The sequence below is a fragment of the Cannabis sativa genome, chromosome 1 (genome assembly GCF_029168945.1).
Source record: "Cannabis sativa cultivar Pink pepper isolate KNU-18-1 chromosome 1, ASM2916894v1, whole genome shotgun sequence".
Taxonomy (NCBI): Eukaryota; Viridiplantae; Streptophyta; class Magnoliopsida; order Rosales; family Cannabaceae; genus Cannabis; species Cannabis sativa.
The window spans coordinates 28967227-28989864 of NC_083601.1; the positions used below are offsets into that span (position 1 = coordinate 28967227).

At 29.9% G+C, this 22638-nt stretch overlaps 2 protein-coding genes across 4 annotated transcripts; one reads left to right on the forward strand and one right to left on the reverse strand.

Moving 5' to 3' along the window:
- The first annotated feature begins 4939 nt into the window (after window positions 1-4939).
- On the forward strand, window positions 4940-11263 carry LOC115705730 (polyadenylation and cleavage factor homolog 4). 3 transcript variants are annotated; one of them, XM_030633147.2, is made up of 9 exons: window positions 4940-5182; window positions 5323-5691; window positions 6596-6697; window positions 6811-7065; window positions 7663-7724; window positions 7841-8318; window positions 9065-10039; window positions 10127-10675; window positions 10882-11263. In XM_030633147.2, the coding sequence occupies exons 1-9, from the start codon at window positions 5180-5182 to the stop codon at window positions 10924-10926; spliced, it is 2838 nt and encodes a 945-aa protein (XP_030489007.2). In that variant the 5' UTR covers window positions 4940-5179; the 3' UTR covers window positions 10927-11263. The 3 variants fall into 3 exon arrangements, with proteins under 3 accessions (XP_030489007.2, XP_030489006.2, XP_030489010.2); XM_030633146.2 differs by having other exon boundaries at window positions 4940-5691; XM_030633150.2 differs by lacking the exons at window positions 4940-5182; window positions 5323-5691 and having other exon boundaries at window positions 6800-7065.
- A 5457-nt stretch (window positions 11264-16720) lies between these two features.
- Window positions 16721-21898, reverse strand: LOC115705760 (chlorophyll(ide) b reductase NOL, chloroplastic). Its single transcript, XM_030633190.2, has 13 exons — window positions 21504-21898; window positions 21221-21289; window positions 20743-20804; window positions 20534-20620; window positions 20368-20435; window positions 20222-20270; window positions 20049-20134; window positions 19838-19895; window positions 19544-19594; window positions 18074-18124; window positions 17944-17985; window positions 17037-17147; window positions 16721-16936 (listed from the first exon to the last, which is right to left on the reverse strand). The coding sequence occupies exons 1-13, from the start codon at window positions 21778-21780 to the stop codon at window positions 16889-16891; spliced, it is 1059 nt and encodes a 352-aa protein (XP_030489050.2). The 5' UTR covers window positions 21781-21898; the 3' UTR covers window positions 16721-16888.
- Between the last annotated feature and the right edge of the window lie 740 nt (window positions 21899-22638).

Consider the following 22638-nt stretch of genomic DNA (forward strand, 5'->3'; position numbering starts at 1 on the left):
TCTGGAAATATTTGAGTAGTAAAGAATGCAATCAGATATTTAAAATCATTACATTCACTTCGGGGAATGACGTTGAACAAGTAGAAAATTATTATAAATTTCTTAAAAATTTATTACTTGTTCATCCATAAAAATATAAGAAATTATTCAGCAATTTCTTTTAGGATATTTCAAAGAATATATAAATGCAATTTTCGCATAGTCTCCAAGATGTATGTAAAATTTAATCTTTAATATATGTCAGATTCAATAATTTCCAATATTGCAAATAATAACAATGTATAATAACATGACTAATACGAACAATCTTTAAAATTAATTGACTTCAGTTCGTATCATGCTCTGCAGGGAATTAATGATGAACAATAAATACATGTCTCGTGTATTAAAATAACATTAGTCATGCTCATTGTTATTCTTATACTTTGTTGTTTCAATGCAATTTTCTTAACATTCTTTTTGGGTATTCAAAACCCACTATAAAATTGCATCAATAATAATCATTTTTAATGATTCTTTAGTTGTATTCACATAAATACAATCATTTTTTTTTTCGACAAATATAAAACATTTACTTCAGGAAATATTTGTCAAAATCTATATCGATATTAAATTACTTTTCATTGTCCTCAAAGAATACAAGAACATACATATAGATATGTATTCATCTCTTTCATTATATATCTATCAACTATATAATGAATATTACGTTTGCATAATCTTCAAAATATATGCAAGAGTTTATTGAGGACGCATAATCTTTAAGATATATGCAATATTTTATCGATGACACATAATCTTTAGGATATATGTATATAGATTTTTCTCTACTATATCATAGACACACATATATTATAAATATTATAAATAATAAGAACATAATATATATATGAAATCAATAATAAACATATAAAAATATATACATATATAATATATAGATATATAGATAAAAAGAAAAAAGAAAACAAAGGATTGTCAAAATTGTTTCAGTCAGGTGAGTATATATATAAATATATATTTAGTGTATTTTGACTTTGAAACAATTCAAGAGCTTTAACAAGATACTTACATTGGGACTTGGGCAGAGACTCATGCTTGAAGCTTGGACAGCGACTCGTGTTGATAACGTGTTATAAAATAATATAAAATTATATAAAGTAGATTAGAAGAAAGAAGAAGAAGATGAAGAGAGAAAGAGAAAGTGAATGAGAATTTTTAAGTTGTTTATTCTAATGGGGTGAACCCCTATTTATACAAATACAAGAATTAATAAGAAAAAGGGAAAGTAAGAAAAAATAAATGTTGATTACAATTAATGGTAATAAATAAAAAATTTAGACATCCACATAATTATTAATATTTATAATAAAATTATATTATTATAATTAAATATAAATATTCAAAATTATAGTATATATAACATTGTGCACTTTAAAAATAACATAATAACAATAATAATTAAATAAAGTTGTACAATATAAATAATAATAATATAAATAAATAAATTGATTTACACTTGTAAAGCAACCAAATGCTTTACATATTAATATGTGAGTATATATGTGAGAATAAAGTACTTTTTAGTAATTTACTTAGTCAAGGCCGAAAATATTATCACTTTTATTATGGTAATAGATTATTCTCCACAATTTAAACTTACAAATTATCCATTATTATCCACAAATTAATAGACTTTTGTCACAAGTTATTTATGTAATTTCTTGTTAGTATTTCTAAAAAGTACATTTATCTTGTACCTCTCTTACAATTATTCTGATCTTTCATATCTTATTTTTTTTTTCAAGAAATTTATTATATTCTCTAAGTAAATGAGTTTATATATTTGTATATATTGTTGTGCTTCTTTCAAAATTGTTTTGAGCCTCCATATTAAATTTTGCCCTCTGAACTTGGGGCACTATTTAATTTTGTTATTTAAAATATACCATTTGTTAAAATTCTTCTTAAAAATTATACAGTAGAACCTCTATCCAAGAATACACTTGGGACCAAGTAAATTATATTCTAATTGGGAGATTATAACTAAATAGAGTTACACTAGAAAAAAAAAATTAAAAAACCAAAAAATATCAATGTAATAATAATAACAATAAATAATCATTAATACTATATCATAATAGAAATATTTTAGAGTAAATATAATTTCATACATGTAATATAATTTAAAATAAAATTATTAATTTTACATAAATAAATTTACAAAATACATGTATATATTTTATTAAGATGTAATTATTCTTATATAGAGGTATACTTTGTTGATACGGGACTTAGAAAATGTATAACTAATTACAATTTAGAGGTTATTCTTATTTATAACTGGCCCAAATCGGGACTTGATTTTTTTTATAACAAATTAGAGGTTATTCTTGAATAGAGTATTCTTAAATAGAGGTTCTACTGTAATATTTAATTTTTTTAAAGCAATTATAATATTCAGAAGAAAATAATAAAAATTCTTAAAAAATTTGATAAAATATTAATTTTACTTAATAAAACTTAAATCATTTCTAAAAAATATTTTCAAACTTTATTTTATTTATAAACACGTGTCTTAAAAATTAAATTAAAATTATTAAAAATCTAATAAATAATTTAAATAAACTAAAATTTTTGAAGAAAAAATCAAACTTATTTATATTTATAAACTTATATCTTAACAAATAGAGAAAAATATTTAAAAATTCAATAAAAATATAAAATTATTTCTTAAAAAAGTTATAAATTAAATTAAAATAATGCTATGTTTACTTAAATAAATCTACATTTTTGATAAAAATAAAATCTACTCAAGTTTGTTCCCGTAAAATTTTGTTTTTACAAAAAATAAATTTTTAATATCTATATTAATTTTTTAATAAAAATAAATAATTTTTATATCATTTAATTAGTTTTAAAATTTCAATTTATTTTTTATTTTTCTTAATCATTCAACATAATTTTTTTCTTAAGATTTAAATTAGTTTTTGAAGATTTACTAAAAAAAATATTGAATCTATCTCATTTTTATTTTGAGGGGTATAATTTAATAGTTGTCAAAATTTAGGGAGCAAATGTGCTAATTGATAAAGACATGTCATCATTTAAACAGAATAATGAGACGGAACCTAACAGAAGGACTAAATTTTTATAAATGTAAAAGTTCATGAGAGATTCTTAACAAGTCGTATATTTTAAGGGCCAAAATCAATATTATCGAAAGTTCAAAGAACAAAATTGCTAATTATTGTAATTAATATATCATTTGAGTTATATTTCTACTAAGTATAATATTTTTTTTTTATTTTTACAAATTAAAATTGGTTCCACCTTTATTTTTTCGATTTTCATATTCGTTGGAAAAAGTATTATTTCATGATTTTCAAAATATTTATGTATATTATCAGTAGTTATTTTATATTTTGTTCATTTAATAATATGCTTGATTTTTTAGTTATCGAGTTATTGAAGTTATAGAGTTATTAGAATGAAAATTTTGAGTTTTAGCGTTTTCAAATGATATGCTTGCTTTGCTAAAGAACAATATTTTTAGCAGTTTTCTTATTTATTTTTTATTATATTATATATATGGTACTTTCAATTCCAAGTGATTTTTATTAATTGCTAATTTTCTTTATTTTCATGCCATTTAGAATATTTTTGAGGAAGTACAACAAGCAATTGTAAAATTAAGAGTGGAAGATGGAGATTTTCACTAATTCAAGCATATTATCTGGCAATATTAGTGACGTTGGATAATTTCCTTCAAAGTTCGTTGAACTTGTTGATTATGAACACTTAGCAATTGTGTCGGCTTTTGCTAGAAGACATTTTTTTTTTGTGATCTAAAATTACTGTTAGAGGATATAACAAGCATGTTATCCAGATTATCCATATACATATACCGTCAATGTGGCTACATATGAATTAGTTGTGCATACAATTTGTTTGCCTAGAGACTATCTATTATTTTATTATTTAGAATGTATATTCATTTAACCTGTACGACATTATTTAATTACCAGTAATATTAGTCATTGTTTGCAAAAAAAAATATTAAAGGAAAAGAATAACATTATAATAAAAAAATAGAAAAAGATAAAGGTGATAATCGCATTAATATTAGCAAGTTAATTGTGATTTTTGTTCTTTTAACTTTTACATATACTAAGTCATACTTTAAATTTTTTAGCCCGACAAAAATTCTCCTAAACTATTGAAATTATTAAATTTAAAGACTACTATAGTGATTATCTACATACTTTTGCTTTTTAATTTTTTAATTACAAAATGAAAGTAAAATGTTTGTTTTTAAAAAATTTATTTTTAAAAAACAAAAATGCGTTCTCTAACCACTTTTGTTTTTCAATTTTAAAAACAGAAAACAAAAGTGTGTTCTGTAAAGTTCATTTTCATTTTTATTTTTTGATTTTATTTAAGTCGGGTCAAGATTCGGGGTTAGATTCGGGTTCGGGTCAGAAGCCGGGTTCAGTGCCAAGGTCGTGAGGAGGGAATTTTGGTCCGGGTCTGGTTGTAATCCAAAAGATTTATTAAGAAAAAAAACTCTTTAAAAAAATATAGAAAGTGATTTTTTTTTGTTTTTAAAATTTTGATTTTTAATTATAAAATTGAAAAGTAAAATCAGTTTTATATAACATGTTTTTAAAAAATATTTTTATTTTTTCACTTTTAAAAATAGAAAATTGATTACAAAAATATTACCAAACGCCACCTAAATCGTTCATTTTAAATTTTAATATTTACTAAACTTATTAAATTGTGGCCTTAAATTTTCACAATTTTTAATCATTTGAAAACTTGAAAGCCTCATTTGATACACGTGATAGAGGAAAATCCAAATTACCCGTATTATCACGTATTGTATATCGACCACCACCGACTTACGCTTTAAAACTATTTATAACACCGTTTTGTAAAATAGTAACTTAAAAAGATTAAGACTGAACTCATTTGCCCTAAAAAAACTAAAATAAAAATTAAAATTAAAATCAAAGCTTTAAACTCTTCGAATCTGGACTGTTGATCATCATCATCGGGACTTAATAAAAAGAGAGAGTAGGGCTTCTCATCTCTGTTCATCTCTCCAATCACGAATTCAATCCCTAGAACAACGATTCCAAAATCAATAAACGACTCTCTTGCTCCAAATTTTGTTTCTATGGTGAGAAAATGTTTTAATAATTCAATCTTCGCCTTTTTTTTGTTGGGAAAAACTCAAACCCTAAACCTAATCGTTTCTACTCGATTTCTATTCTGATTTTTTTTTAATTTTTTTTTCTCTATTTTATGGATGCGGAAAAGCTCGCACTGAGCGAAGCAAACCCTAGTTTGATTGCTTTCCCGCCCGAGCAGCCGCGGGCGTTGATTAACATCAACGGTTTCTGTTCCGGTACCAAGGCAATGCCCAATGAGCTTTCTCAGAAGTCTCCGCCTTCCGTTGTCGACAAGTTTAAAGCGCTGTTGAAGCAACGGGACGACGACTTGAGGGTTTCGGCGGAGGACGAGGTTTCGTTGCCACGAACGGAGGAAATTGTTCAGCTTTATGAGTTGGTCTTAGCGGAACTATCATTCAATTCCAAGCCCATCATTACGGATCTTACTATCGTCGCCGGCGACCAAAAAGAGCACAGCAAGGGCATCGCTGATGCAATTTGTGCTCGCATTCTTGAGGTCTGTTTTTGGTCTCTGCGGGTTTCGTTTTTTCTGCTTTGTGTAATTATGGGAAGTTGGCTGGGTTTGTATTTTGTTTTGGGTTTATTGTTTTTGAGTTTCTGTACATGTAAACCTAATTGTGATGAACGTATAATCGATATGTCCTCCAAAATTCTATCTTTTGTTCCGTCTGATTGGAGAACCTTAAAATTCTGTTTGAGGGATTTTAAAGTATAAAACTAAGCCGCTCATTCATTGATATCTCAAGTGATGTTGTAAATTTCCAGTTTTCATGTTATACTAGACTTCTACCTTTATTTCATCATTCAAATAATTAGTGTAAATTCCTGCATTGGCTAAAGTTTTAACTTCAGTTGTTAGTGTTACTGAAGATTCTTCTTTCTACTTACATTTTGTACACGAATCTAAGTAATGGGTGTAGCTAGAGAAATCAGTATTCCAGGTGAAAGATCTGTGGTGGCTAATTTTGAGAATGAATGTCCGGAGGAAAGCTTGTAATAGTTTTTCAAATGGCCTTTTGTGTTATTAAGGGTTATTGCAGCTGAACTGCCATAAAAAGTCATGGCTCTGTTTATACTACTCTTTCCTCCTAAAATAGTCTTTATCATGTGTGTTGTCATGAACAAAGCTCTATAGATTTCAATACTTGCTTGCTCTAAATTTGGTTGGCTGTGACAGCCTTTACATTATTACAGATGATTCTTTTAGCTTGCATTTTTGCATGTTATTTTTAGGATTTTTTTCAAGTCAATGACAATAATAAATTGAGGTGACATTCTAAGACACTAGTGATTAGTGACCTACATTCAATAGAGAAATTTTAGTTTTTTACATGTAGGCTCTTATATCTTATTGTTAAGAAAAACATATAGTTCTTATAATATTTATTGTACCTTTTCAGGTTCCCGTTGACCAAAAACTTCCTTCATTGTATCTTTTGGACAGTATAGTTAAGAATATAGGTGGTGGTTATGTCCAGTATTTCTCTGCCCGTCTACCTGAGGTAATCTAACAAGATTAACAAACTGTTGTGACTGTTTTCTCAGATGATATAAATGAATGTATAAAAGTTATCTCAAGAATCTCTAGTAACTTGTGCTTTTAGCTCTTGCTTAGGTCTTCTGTGAGGCATACCGACAAGTTCACCCTTCTCAGCATCCTGCTATGCGTCACCTCTTTGGCACTTGGTCATCAGTATTTCCACCAGCTGTCCTAAACAAGATTGAGGAACAACTGCAATTTTCTCCATCTGTTAACCAACAATCATCGAGAATGCCTCCACTGAGAGCTTCAGAATCTCCTCGACCAACTCATGGAATCCATGTAAATCCAAAGTATTTGCGTCAGGTGGAACATTCAGCTGCAGAAAGTGTAAGTTTTTTCAGTGGATTATTTCTTTTCACCACCTCAAAACATTAGGGATTTGGCTGATAATCTATTTGGATTATATATTTACAATCACAAATATCCAAACGTGCAGCATTGTCTTTAGATCTCAACTCTAATCTCCACTATGAGAAACAAGGAATTGTAGTAAAATCATGAGAAAACTCTCATCAAGCGTCCTCACACCTTCTTTAACAGAAAGTGTGTGGGTCGTGGCTCCCTTCTTCTTTATCTTTACATACGATCATTTCTAAAAATTTGAAACTTATCTTCCAAAATGCAATCCACTCTGAACAATCATGGCTGAACTAGTTTGTCAAGTGATCATGTCAATTTATAATTTTGAATGGGACAAACATCAGGCTAAAGGAGTCATTTTGCCTTGTACTTTGGAATTCATTATAGTGACGTCCTTGAATGTTGTGGGTTCTGGATGAAAACTAGGAATGATGGAGATTATTATTATTATTATTATTATTATTATTATTATTATTATTATGTCTTACTAGTTGTGTATCGGTTGATTGATAAATTACCTTAGCTGCAATGTTAAATATGTAATCTGTTTACAATATTTTGCAGCACATGCAGCAGGCAGGCAGGGCTTCAGCTCTGAACATATATGCTCAAAAACCTGGCATAGGGTATGTAGAATTTTATTCTGGCTGAATCTGTTTGGATTTTTTTTTCTTCAATTAATTATCATTAAATTGTTTTGATATATTTATCTCTATATATATATGTTTTAAAAACTTGGCAGAACAATTGGTAGAGATGATGAGCTTGGTAAATGGCAACGAAAACCGTATCATAATCAGAATCAGTTTGAAACTTCTGCAGCATACAAAGTCAGTAATGGACGTGAGCATCAAGGACCAAGGGCCTTAATTGATGCATATGGAAGTGATGACAGAAAATCAACTTTAAGTGATAGGCCTTTGCAGGTTGAGCGTATTGACGCAAATGGTTTGGAGCATAGGGCTTCTTTAATGTCATGGCAGCATACCGAAGAGGAAGAGTTCGACTGGGAAGATATGACTCCAAATTTAGCAGCAGACCGTGGTAGGGCTGGAGAATTCTTGCCATCTTTGAGAAGTTTTAAAGCAAGGCCAAATTTTTTAGCACCAAGAACTACCCTTGTGGAGTCTGATACTCGGAATAGTTGGTCAAGTCAGGCGCAGCTACCTGCAGCGGATGATTCCTCTATTGCTATGGAAGATGCAGTCCCTCCCCTTGGTGTATGCTTCCTTCATATGTTCTCAATATTGTTTATACGCATCTAATGAAATTAACGAGTTTCCAACCATATCATGTCATTGCATCGTAGATTCATGTTTAATTCTCTCTCTTTACGTTTGTTGGTCATCTTGATTAACATACGTAATTTTCTGTATATGTATTTATGCAGATTCAATTTGTTTGCTTTGTAGTTGTGCTGTGATTCCTTCCCCATTTTTCTTTTTTACTTTACTGTTGAGAGACACTTTATATATTGTTTAGAGATGTCTTCAAAGATTGTTTGAGATAATCTCCGTCATCAATTTCACTTTAAAGACAAAAACAATACATGAAAGTTGTTAAGGAAGCTCTCAGTTGTTAATTTTTTAAGTTTGGCAGTGCTGAGGCCTTGGTCTGTCTTTTGTTAGAACATGGACAAATAGTACATTAAAACCCCAATTTGATCTGCTAGCCAAGTAATTTCTGTTTTGTTTTCTTTACGGTTTTGATAGGCCATACAAAATCCTCGTTTGTCTGACCTTTTTTACCTAGTGCAATTTTCTTCCTAGTCATTGGTTTTTGTTTATGCTACTTAGCTCTGTGAAACATCAGTTAATTGCTATAATAAGTCCCTACACTGATGCGATGTACATTTTTATTTTGTTCTCTTAGTTTTTATATTATGTGGAGAAAGATCTTGTTTAATTGGCCATAAAACTAAATGTGAGCTTTTTGCTAAGTTAGAATGTTATTTGTTGTTGTGCAGTTTGGCCGTGGGTTGCCGGGTAACATATCTCGATTCCAAGATGAGACAAATCATAGTCTAGTTTCTCGTTATCCTCAAGAACACTGGAATATGGCTCACCTCTCTCAGACTTCACACCACCATTCCAGAGGAAGAGGCCGAAACTTCCAAATGCCCATACTTCCAGGTGGCGATAACAAGTCTCCTTTCATTGACAAGCTCCCAGATGTCAGTACACAACAACTTCATGGGTCCTTAAATGTAGTTTCAAGAATGGGTTCTTCCACGATAGAATCCTTTAATGGTGAATCTCGATCAGTTGTTCCATCATCACTGGGAGTTGTTCCATCATCACTGGGGCCAAGGCCAGTACACGTGCATAATTCGAATGTGCCAATGCATCCTGGTTTGCCATTGCGAAACCAGAAGGTTCCCTATGACTTTACGAATTCAAGCAATACCCAAAACAATCAACGCCCAAATAAGACTTCATATGGTTTTGACAACAAGGAGCAAAGTTTAACAAAGCTGCCGCAATTTTCTTATCAGAATGTTTCTATAGCTCATGCAAACCAGCACAACCAGATGCAAAATCCCTTACAACCACAACTTCTTCCAACACAGGATGGCCGTGATAATTTCCTTAACTCTACAGGTGCTCCTTTGCCACCTCATTTGGTGAATCCAAACTTGGATCGTGGATACAGTGCACGAGGATATGGTGTCCCTACTAGTACTAATATGTCAAACCCTGTCCCTCTTGGACAATTGAGCTTACCATCCAACAATATTATGAATGGCTCCTTGCACTTACAGGGTGGAGGCGTACCACCTTTGCCATCAGGACCTCCTCCTACTTCATTGCAAGCAGTTCTGCCTTCTCACAATGCTGGTCTGCCTGTCCCTGGCCAACCACCAGGGAGTGCATTCTCTGGTTTGATTGGTTCTCTAATGGCACAAGGTTTAATCTCATTGACCAAACCTACTCCTGTACAGGTATCTGAGCTTTTTCCCCTTGACCACTTGAAGTTTGAAATCTGCAGTTTAGGCTTATGTTCTTAACCATTTTGTTTAATATTTTAGGAACCTGTGGGACTCGAGTTTAATGTAGACCTTCTTAAGGTGCGTCATGAATCTGCAATAAATGCTCTCTATACTGATCTGCAAAGACAATGCACAACTTGTGGCCTCCGATTTAAGAGCCAAGAAGAGCACCGCAGTCATATGGATTGGCATGTGACAAAGAATCGAATGTCGAAGAACCGCAAACAGAAGCCCTCTCGTAAGTGGTTTGTAAGTGCAAGTATGTGGCTTAGTGGTGCAGAGGCACTGGGCACGGATGCAGTTCCTGGGTTTTTGCCCACTGAGACTGTAGTGGAAAAGAAGAGTGATGAAGAAATGGCAGTTCCTGCTGATGAGGATCAGAATACTTGTGCCCTATGTGGAGAAGCTTTTGAAGAGTTCTATAGTGACGAAACTGAGGAATGGATGTACAAGGGCGCTGTCTATTTAAATGCAGTAGATGTGTCAACAACAGGCACGGATACGTCTCACTTAGGTCCTATAGTGCATGCAAAATGCAGATCAGAGTCGAGTACCGTTCCCCCTGAAAATTTTGGACAAGATGAAGGGGTATTTCTTCTGCCCTTATATTAATTCTTTCAGTTTTCTCATTTTTTTTTTGGTTATACAATGTGTATATTTATATTACACCGGTGAGAAAAACAACATCTTGGTGGTTATAGTTTTCTTGTGATCTTTTAGTGATGTGCCCACCTATTTGAAAATTAGCTGCAAATGTACATTGGTTTTAACTCTGATTACCATTCATTTTGCAGGGAACTATTGAAGAGGGTAGTCAAAGAAAACGAATGAGGATTTAGTGTAGTTAGGTCAACTAGATTTGTCTTCCTGTAACTTATTGAGTTTCTTCATGTTTATGGTACTGGCTTAACTTGTTTTTACAGTAGTGTTGGAGCTTGCAGTACCATGGCATGATGCCATAATCATGTACATGTATAGTTTGGATTTGTACCATTGACACTATCTTGCAGCCAAGGTCAGATTTTTTCAATGCAGTATTGTGCAAAACCAGCAATTTTCCCCATCTCTTTTCTTTTTTCCATCAGATAAACGCATGCAAGAGGGATATTCAAAACAATGTTAGTTCTTTCATAACAGTTTCTTTTATTCTTTTCAATAATATTTTGTGTTGAAGGATCCCATTGAATTATTATATGGTATAAAGCAAAGGGCTCCCGAGGCCTGAAGTATTGGATTGATTGTGTATGTTTTTAGGTCCTTCTGCAATAATATTATAAAATGGTAACTACTGTGAATTTAGAGGATATGGTGATTGTTTCTGAAGCAGGTTCTAATGGCAATGTGAGAGATGTAGTCCGTACAGTCTACACCGACCATTGACATTTGGGAGTGATAAGACACATCTCAGTGGTCGGTCTTAGTTTGTTTCCTTTTGTTTTTATTATTTTAATTTCTATCTAGCAAGGATACAATGTATTATAAATGTAACCTAAATTTAGCTTTTCCATTGTATGTTTTTCACATGTGTTTTTGATGCAATCAATTTGTCTTTTTCATTTCGGTTATTTTCATTATGTACAATTCTCTCTCTTAATAATAATGATTGATCATTGTTCAAAAATAATAATAATAATGATTGATAATAGTAGTATAAGTTGAGTTTTATAATAATTTTTTATATAAAGTCTATATCTTTAATTTATATTATGTATTTATTTTTTGAAAAAAGAAATAAATTTTCTTCCAATTCATATCTTTAAAAAAATATAACTATAAAACAAAAATATATTATATCTTGAGTATTATGATAATTTTTTAAAAAAGTGTGAAATTTATTAGAAAAAACTAAAAAATATTAAAATAATTTTAAAAAATATGAAATTTTATACATGATTTAAAAATCAAATTAATTAAAATTAACGTAAAATAATATAAAAAGAAAATTTCAAAAATATCTATTTATAAAAATTAAGTTTATATTTTTTTAATCGCAAAAAGAAAAAAATATGGGAAAATCCATTTTCAATCTATACAAAAAGTACGAACATATAATTTTTAACAAATCAAATAATAATAATAATACCTTACAAAATAATAATAATAATAATAATAATAATAATAATAATAATAATAATAATTAGGCACAATAACTATTTCTTTCCTTCAATAAATAAAATATAAGCCAATAAGATTACAATCGATCTTCTTCTTTCTTTTGCTTTATTCAATTTTTTAAATTAAAAAAACATATTTTGTATTTATAATTTTGTTTTTAATTTAAAAAATGAAGTTATTATGGTAATTGTTATTTTTTAGATAAAAATTGGAAAAAATTATATTCAAAGAATCAATTGGAATAATTTAATATCGAGTCTCATATATTTTAATTTAATAAATAATATAAAAAATCATTAAACTTATCATTATGTGATACTTAAGTATATTACTAGTGCAAGATTCTTAAAATTTTTAAGTGGTTCAAATTTTTACGTGTGTTGGCCTTGGCCTTAAGAGGCTGACTTTGAATGTATTACAGATGAGATTTTGCAGCTTGAAGAACCTTTAGTTCTTGCTATCTTGTTTTTCTTCTAGGTTTCTCTTAGTGAAGAAAAAAGCTTAGAGAAAGTATGAGTGTTTTCTCTCCCCTCCCCATTACATAAAGGGATAAAGGGGTTTATATAGGCTTAGATTCGAATTCGGAGATACCTGTGACCCGCTAGGGTTTCTGTGCAAAAATAGGCTCACTATTGGGGTAAATACATTTAATACATGACTTTAAGGCCTACGGTAGAATTCTAGATTATGGGGCGAAAGTATCCGTACAAAGGAGGACCCATGCTATCTGGACAAGTGTCATGCATGAGTGCTACTACAGTAGACAAGAATGTCAGAAGGACGTCGTTGAACAAACGAAATATATTTATCCTTGCGATACGTGCACTACCATGTCCTCACATAGGAGATAGGATCTGATTTTGTAGGTCCAAGTGTCAAAGAGTAGTCACGACTCACGTCACACTATAAGGGCTTCTGGATGTACCTCTTGGGCTTCTTGTCCAAATATGATTTGTTGATTGTCCGAAGGATGTTGTTCGCTCTATCTTTTGTAAGGCTAGACTGGCTTCCGGGAGTAGGATGATCTCGTCTCCCTAATTGTAGCTCCAAAAATTCAAAGTGAAAATTACATGAAATATGGGATTTTGTAAAAAAGTTACAAAAATATGGCATTTATAGGTTTGCCACTCTTCTATGGCATTTTTTCACATTTAAGATTTTCTATGGTATTTGATATGCCATAGTTTTGTAAACCTATTATCCAAACCCATATTTCATGTTTTTGTTTCTAACTTAATTAGTTTTATTTTTTTTAATTTATTTTACATTTACATTTTAGGGTTTCTTTCTATTTGGAAAATTTACACCAAATACTAACTTTTTTTTTTTCAAATATTACATTTATAATTAGACAAATAAATTTTTACATTTATACTTTTGTTAATTTTTTTTTTCTTTTTTATTGTTTTTTACTTATTAAAGCTTTAAAAAACTTTTTTTTTGTCTTTTTATATGTATTTTTTTAGTCAATTTTGGCTCTCTTTTTTCTTTCATTTTTTAAGTCTGACTTTTTTTTTTTCTTTCCTTCTCTTCTCTATCTCTAATTTTCTTTTTTATTTTTTTTTTCTAATTTCTCTTTGAGTCTCTTTTTTTTTTTCAATTTTTTTTCTTAAACTATTTTTTTTTTCTCTTTGTATATATATAAATATATATAATAAGTGTACATTTTTGTATCTCATTTTTTTACAGAAATTAAACTTGTTTTTTTTTTTTTGTTAAAAACTAATCATTTTATTAAAAACAACAGAAAAAAAACCAGTTTCATCAACATCATCATAAAAAAAACAATATAAAAAATCATAATCTAAAAAGAATACAAACTTTAAAAACTAGTTTCATCAACATTGAAAGAAACTAACAATTTCATTAAAAGAATAAAAAAAATAGTTTCATCAACAAGATAATGAAAAAAATTACAATCTAAAAACGATACTAACTTTAAAAACCAGTTTCATCAATATTAAAAGAAACTAATTATTTCATTAAAAGAGGCAAAAAAAATAGTTTCATCAATAACATAATGAAAATTACAAAATGACTAATAATTAAACTTTTACAAACGATACTAAATTTAAAAACCAGTTTTGAACATATAAATTTTATATCAATACTTAATAAAAAAACTTCTAACTTCATTCTTTATGTTGGCATTTAATTTTTATTTGCTTGCTCAAAAAATAGAATTGATTTAAACATACATTATGTAGCAAATATAACAAAGAGAAAAAGAAATTAAAATCAAAGAGAAAAAAAGAAACAAAGAAAATTAAAAAGACAAAAATACAATAAAAACCATAAAAGAATAACAAAAAAATAAAAAGAGTGGAATGTGAGAAACCAGTTAGTAGAACAACCAAAATAAAAACTAACAAATAAAAACCAGTTTCTTGAAATAATCAAATAAAAAATTAAAACTTAAAACTCAATTATGAACAACAATAAAAAAACCAGTTATAAAAACTAGTTACTTAAAAAAAACCAGTTATGAAAATAATAAAATAATATGTGTGTCAGAAACTGATTATTTAAAATAAAATAAATAAAAAGTGTTGTTCAAATATCATACAATAATAAAATTGGTTTTATACAAACTAAAAAAAATACAATAATATCATAAAAATGGAGCAACCCTATTATAGAACAGTTAAAACCTGTGAAACCAGTTTTGACGCTATAAAAAATCATAACAAAATATAAATGTTAATTATAAAGTTAACTGAAACCAGTTTCATCAAACAATCAAATAAAACAAATACAAAATATCATAAAAATGGAACAACCCTATTACAGAACAGTTAAAACCTGTGAAACTAGTTTTGACGCTATAAAAAATCATAACAAAATATAAATGTTAATTACAAAGTTAACTGAAACCAGTTTCATCAAACAATCAAATAAAAAAAATACACCCACACAAAAATACAAAAAAAAAAAAAACCTAATCTCAAATATAATCAAAACAACACACCATGCATACCAATATTAAAAACAAAAAATAAATGTAAGTTTTGAACCTAGAAACAAAATAATAATAAAAAAAAAAGTAACTTAAAATAAAAAAATTGAAATAACATAATAAAACTATTTTTTTATTCTTTTAAATTGTTAGTTTCTTTTAATGTTGATGAAACTAATTTTTAAAGTTTGTATTATTTTTAGATTATTTTTTTTATATTGTGTTTTTTTTCAGGATGATGTTGATGAAACTGGTTTTTTTTTTTCCTAATGCTTTTAATGAAATAATTAGTTTTTAACAAAGAAAAAAGGAAAAAAAACAAACAGTAGTTTAAATAAAAAAAAAAACAAGTTTAATTTCTATAAAAAAAAACACATCTAGTCATTTTTTATTTATTTTAGTGTTTTATTTAAAAAAAAAGAAAAAAAATAAAAAGAAACACAAATTTAAAGTTTTTTATGGTATTCCTCATGATCTTTTTCCATATTTGTAAGTTTTTCTAAGAAAATGCCATATTTAGGGCAATTAAATTTTTATGCCATATATATCGGGGGTAAGTTAAAAAATGCCTCTTTTATTCATCAATTAATCAAATTTACCTCTAATTTTATGTTTATTTGAAACATACCTCTTTTTATATGTATTGTACCCAAAATACCCTTACATAAGATAATCACATGGAGAGTATCTTGAAGTGATAGGGGTAAAATTGGTACAATGTTTAAAAAAAGAGGTAAAAATGATAGATTTTAAAAAAGAAGGTAAAAATAAAAGAGGACAATATAAAAAAGGTATAGAGTGTAATTTCCTCTCTAATATCGAAACATATTTTCATTTTCTTGTAAATAGCCCAAATTCAAATGAGCTCGGGCCCATCTCCAACTCCGACTGGCCCTTCTTATGCAAGAAGGTTTGGGCCTGGTATTAGGCGGACAAGTCACAAAATTGGAAGATTTCATTCACGTTCCTCATCTAGAAACATGAATAACACTTCCCAAAAGAAGTTACAGCCTCACATTATTATCTTCCCATTCATCTTCAGCCTCTAACCCCAATCTACTAGTCACCAGCAACCATTAATTTAATCCTAAAAAGAACGAAGGTTCAATTATTGTTACAGCCCTTCTATATTTGCAAACATGCAGGGTTCCTTACACCATTATTTTATTGCTTTTCTTAAATATCGATTTATATTTTTTATTGCTTTAATAATATTTATTTGGACTTATACTCTATCAAATTGATTTTTTATCCTAAAAAAGTAGCTTTTAATAAGAATAAAGTACACAATCTAGTTATTTTGAATGTATTTTTAAATTTTCTAATATTTTTGTAAAAACAAATCGTAATTAGTTTATATGAATATTATCTCAAAAATGAAAAAAATTATTATTTGTACAAAATATTTGAAACTATAAAAAAGTTTCATGTAAATAACAATATATTATTTTCTTTTTATAAACAACTTTGACTAGAAAAAAAAAAAAGAGAGTATTTTGTACTGATTAGTGAAACATAAGTCAGTTTATTTTTTATCTATATTTAGAGGAGTTCATAGTAAAATGAGAAAATGTCTCTTCTTTTTTTCCTTTCTGTTTTTCACATAATAATATTATAACATAATTAAAAATAATTTTTTACAAAAAAAAAAAGAGTGATGAATTGTCTACATTTACAATTACCCCCCCAAAAAAAAAAAAACAAAATTAAATCCTGATGACTGATGCAATTCAATCTTCAAGCACATATCTATTTCTTCTAGCACCAAAAGCAAATCTCTGTGCATTTATGAGGAAAGAATAATTGGGGGCATATTAGAATTTTATGAGTAACAAAAATTATTTGAAAAGACAATGAAGAAAGAAAAAGAAACTTAACTGAAAATATCTGAGAGTAAGCTTTCAACCCAGTGAGGAAACGAATATAAGTTGGCTTCATAGATCCATTGGCAATGATGGACCTTATGTTTGGAACAAGGTATTCTGCAACCTGAACAAACCCCAAGCTCCAATTCAAAACAAAGAATTATATAACAAATCATCTGAGATTTTGCATTAATATAATTCTTTAAGAATCTGTATTTTGAACAAACAATGAAAGCTATTATTTTGATACAACTAGATCAACTTTGGTAACTCACTAGATAGCATAAACTAACCAATTTGGATGGCAACCAACATAGTTACTCGCGTTACTAAGGTGATGCCACCCCATGATATTACCTTTTTATCCATTTTAAAATAGTATAATTTAAAAATCTATTTAGAAAAACACCAACAAGAATTGTAAATTCTTTTGTGAGGGACATCCATGGTAAATTTCAAACTAACCAAGAATCCAAGAGCATGATCTGACTTTGCATACATTTTAATTATTATTATTATTATGTCCTGACCAACAGAATTTAGCTGTAATATCCTAACTCTGTCTAATCTTGATAGTCCATCTACCAGCTTAATGTCATTACATCTACATGAATGGTGCAAAGTTGAGCTTGAATATCGAAAACTAAGGTTCCATAACTGAATGTTCATCTGCTAAAAACTATTACTTTTAGCAAGATGATGGAGAGTTCAACATGGGAGTCTGTACTTAAAGAAACTTAGAAGACATGAGTTGTGATAATGATTAGTTATAGAGTTATATGGAATTTATAAATGCCAGAAGAAAATCTTTGAAAATCAACGATAAATTATGGACTATTCTACGGCTTTGATTATGACTACATAATGAAATGATCATATCATATATCACCTTTGAACAAATCAAAGAACAAAAAACTTACCACTTCAGCTGGTTCTGCCAAAACATTGATGAAAAACTTGGCCTGAAAGAATCAAAATAGTCAGTTGTTCCTCCACGAGGTATGGAAAAGAGATGTGTGACAACAAGAACAGTATTATTTTTTATTTAACCTGTTTTGTAGTAGCACCAGACATGAGAAGATCAGTGGTCACCATTCCTGGCTGGAAAACACAGCAACAAAATAAGTGATTCCAGGATATAACTGCTGTAGCAGATAATAAATTTTCCCAAAAGAAATAACCATATATAGGCTGGAAACCCCATGGAAAAATTACAAGGGGGACAAAATAAAGTTCAGAATGGCATATAGGACTGCTAAACAAAAACATGTAACCCTCCACATGGGCCCATGTCCTGCTCAACCAGATTGGTTCACAGCATGTCTGAAAATGTGGAGTCCAGAGCTAACTGGCCGAGAATATCCAGATGAATTTTGCTTGATTTATTAGATTCTTATCATTTTATGTCTTCTTTTGAAAAAAGAAAAGAAAAGAAAAATCTGTAACCTTTCCCAAGTACAATGAATCAACAAAGGAACCTCAAATGCATTCATAATATCACCCTAGCATTGATATAAGGTTTATAGTTTGGCCTTATCACCTAACATTCACATAAAACCCGGCCAAGATTTTTCTCTCTTCTACCACTGGAAATACTTAACATATCTATGTTGGATATTCTGACTTCCTTTCTTTAGGAGAGAACACCTCCAAGCTTGGTGTGTGTCTACAAGGAAAAAAGGTTGTTTTCTGTTTTAAACACTGTACGACTGCCTTGATTTATTCGTTATTTCGAGTTGGGAAAGAAAACACCAAGCGTTCCCTTCTCAAATGCCAGGGTGTCATTATGTTACACCAACAACAGTTACTCTGGAGATGTACTTCCTGGATAACCTTTCCAGATGTTTGTTATGAGAGCCTATACTGTAATTCCCTCAGAAGTTTCTGCAACAGTGTGACCTCTTACAGATCAGTACTAATTCCACTCCAGATCAATCCAAAGTTGGATTTTCCCTTTTTTGTCTTCACTTATTTTGCCATTTTTCTTGTATCCAAGAACCCATACCATAGTGAAAGGGGGAAATAGAAAGGCAAGCTATAGTTGCTATTCAATTATAGACAAATATATGATGTACATCCAATGGTGAAATTCAACTAGATGGCCTTTAACCCTTTTGCATTCATGGTTGGTATTTTTTTACCAAACGTAAGGATCAAAATATACATTTCACCAATGATAAATTTACAGAAATGCAGAGGAAGATTAGTCCCCATCTTGAAGGCCATGGTCAACATTGTCAATTACTTTATGGTTTTCATAACCTCTTCTCCTTTTATGTGTTCAATTACCAATTATTTTTCCTTATCTAAAGAAAACACTAAAAGAGGCATCTAAATAAATGAGCATTAACCACTTCTCAATATGACATGATTATTTAATTCCTATATTTGTTTCTAACCATGACCGACGATATAAAACATAGTATCAAGATTTATTATACTTTAGAAAATGCCCAATCCAATACTTTTGTTTATCTGATGAAAGGAGAACAATAATATAGGAATGGTGGAAGAACATACCGACAAATTATGTACCACCACATTTTTGACATCTTGCATCTGCAATTCTGACTGCAAATTGAAAGAAAATTTCAGATCATAGGCAAATTAGGTGGATCTCTATGAATTGTATCACATCATAGGTTCAATCCCAAGAAAAATTATGTAGCAGACGGAGCTCATACGGTAAAAAAAATGGAAATTACAGTTATTTAAACGAAAATGCTATGCTATCAAGTTAAAGCAACATTATAACATTCTACATACATAACTTTTGATCAAAGGTGGCACATTTTAAAGAAGTTCAGAAAGCACCTGTAATGATTTCGTTAAATGTACCACACTGCGTTTTGTTGCCCCATATGCAGCAAATCTATAAGGAAAAGAACGAAAGAATGTGACCACCTCAAGTTGCAAGATAGTATGTCACATCCCTTGGCAGGTGAAGTTCACTTTAAATGCAATATAGTACTAGATAAATGAAACCCAATTTTGGTCATACAGCTTAGGAAAATTAAAATGGTACCTTGGAGTTGGTCTTCCATCTGAACCTGCTCCATCAATGTTGAAGATATGCCCGCCTCGAGGCTGGTTCAACATCATCTTTATTGCCTAAACTTATTAAATTTACATGCATAAGAATCATCCTATAAAGAAACTGAGGAAGAAAAAGCAAGTCAAAGGAAGAAATTCTTCTACCTCTCGGCAACAGAGCATCAAACCAAGGGTGTTGGTATTGACAACTTCACTGCATGTAATGAATCCAGAACACAAACAATCAGACAATGGTGAAAAACAGACACGGGACATTTATTATTACAGATACAGAAAGATGAGAAGTTTACATGAGGTCTTCATCTGATGCCTCAGCCAGTGGTTTATAACTATATGCATTTGATCCTGCATTATTTATCTGCACGTATCATCAACATGGATTAAGAATATTAACACAGCAGCAAAACTCTAGGCATAGCAAATGAATATCTTAAAGTTTGTCTAACAATAATATACCCAAATATCAATGTAGCCTAAATTTCTTTTGGCAAATGAAACTAGATCTTTGACATCCTGTCCTTCTTTAACATCACATCGAGTACCCTGTAAAAGATAAATTTGGACTATTGGCATGAAAATATACTACAGACTATCTTAAAAAAAGGAAAGAAATGAGAAAAAATATATCATAATTAAAATGAAAAAATAAGTTGTAAAGGAGGTACCCACACATGCTGCTCCCCAAATTCTTCTCTTAAGCTCTGTACAGTAGATTCCACTCTCTCTGCTGCAATACAGAATATTTACATTCAAAATATATATAATTTTGATGGATATCACCAATTATACTAAAAATTCTTTATTGTAGTGACTTCATAAACTACACCACTTATAATATGTGATGATACATAATAGAAATGTGCAACTCCATTGATCATGAAAATAACCAGAGATAAGGAAAATTGAAGAAGATAACAGATTATTCAGAGGAAAAATGTAAATTAGGGAGAGAAGGCAAGAAGTGAAAAGCTACTGTTGAGATTAGTATAATAGACAAAAGAATTTCAAAACAAGAACAAAGGAGAATAAGATTTACACCGCAAACAACAACAGCAGCACATGAAAACACATGATAAGTAGTTGAATTGAACACTGGAATTGAAGCTATAGATACAATATCACCAGTACTTAGTAAGTAAATACCTGATCTTGAGCAAATCAAAACATTATCACCTGCTTTTAAAAACTCTTTCGCAAGAGCATATCCTATACCTTAACGAATAAACCATAAACAAAGTTAGAACAGTTCCAAAAGAGCCCAAAAATCATAAAAGTGAGCCAAGTGAAAAAGGGCTAACACATTAAGAGTAGTGATGAATTAGAACATGGATTAATGATAAATAATAACGTAAACCCAACATGAATTAGAAATGAGAGAGAGAGAGAGAGAGAGAGAGAGAGAGAGAGAGAGAGAGAGAGAGAGTACCTTTGGTTGAGCCAGTAATGAGGACGTTGTAAGGCGGCACCGCTGGTTCTGTTTCTGAGGAAGGGGCTTGGGCTCTGACCTGATCAGGGCCAGAGCCACGGGAGCTGCTCAAGCCGAGACGGGATGCAACGGTAAGAGAAGTGGCGTAACGGTGGTAATTATGAAGAAATGGGTTGTTTTGGAGGAGAGAGTGACAAAAAAAGAGATGGGCTTTGGAGGAGAAGAGAGGGGAGAGTGATGGGGAAGAAGACAAGTTGAGGGAAGACGCCATAGCCATTGCTTGCTGCGGTGTTTGCTGCCAAGCCTTACTAAGCGCCAAACTGTATTAACTGATTAAAGCGCTCTTTCAGTTTCTTAAGTTATTACAATTAATTTAGATGAGTAAAGCATTTGTCCAAACAAAATAATTGAGTATAGCTTTTTTCTTTCTGTTTGTTAGGTTAGTTTGTGTAATAGAATTATCCTCTTTTTTTTTTTCAAGTTTCAACACTTTAGAATGTATAAATTGGTAAAATTTGAAAAAACTATCTATAAAATAGATAAAATTTTGGGTAATTAGTAATTTTTCCCCCGAACTTTGACATGTACTAAATCGTGCCCCCTGAACTTTTTTGGTCGTTAAAAATTCCCCCCAACTATTGAGATTGTTAAGTTTAAAGACTTTTGTCTAATTTTAGTAAAAAAATTCTAACATGGATGAAAGTTCAAGGGGCATGATTTAGTACATATCAAAGTTTGAGGGCATGATTTGGTAGATATCAAAGTCTGGGGAGCATGACTTAGTACATAGAATCAGTAAAATTGAATGAAATTAGACAAAAGTCCTTAAATTTAACAATCTCAATAGTTCAGGGGAATTTCTAACGGCCAAAAAAGTTCAGGGGGCACGATTTAGTACATGTCAAAATTCGGGGGAAAAATTACTAATTAGCCTAAAATTTTACAAGAAAATAAAACTAAAATTTCAAGCTTAAATTTTACTATGTCCTAATTATATTTTGGAGAAAGTCAAAATATAAAAATTTTAGATATCTTTTTCATGATATGGAGTTTGTATATGAAAATTATGTATATTTTACAGAAGAAATTAGACTCTATACCCTTTTTATATTATCCTCTTTTATTTTTACTTTCT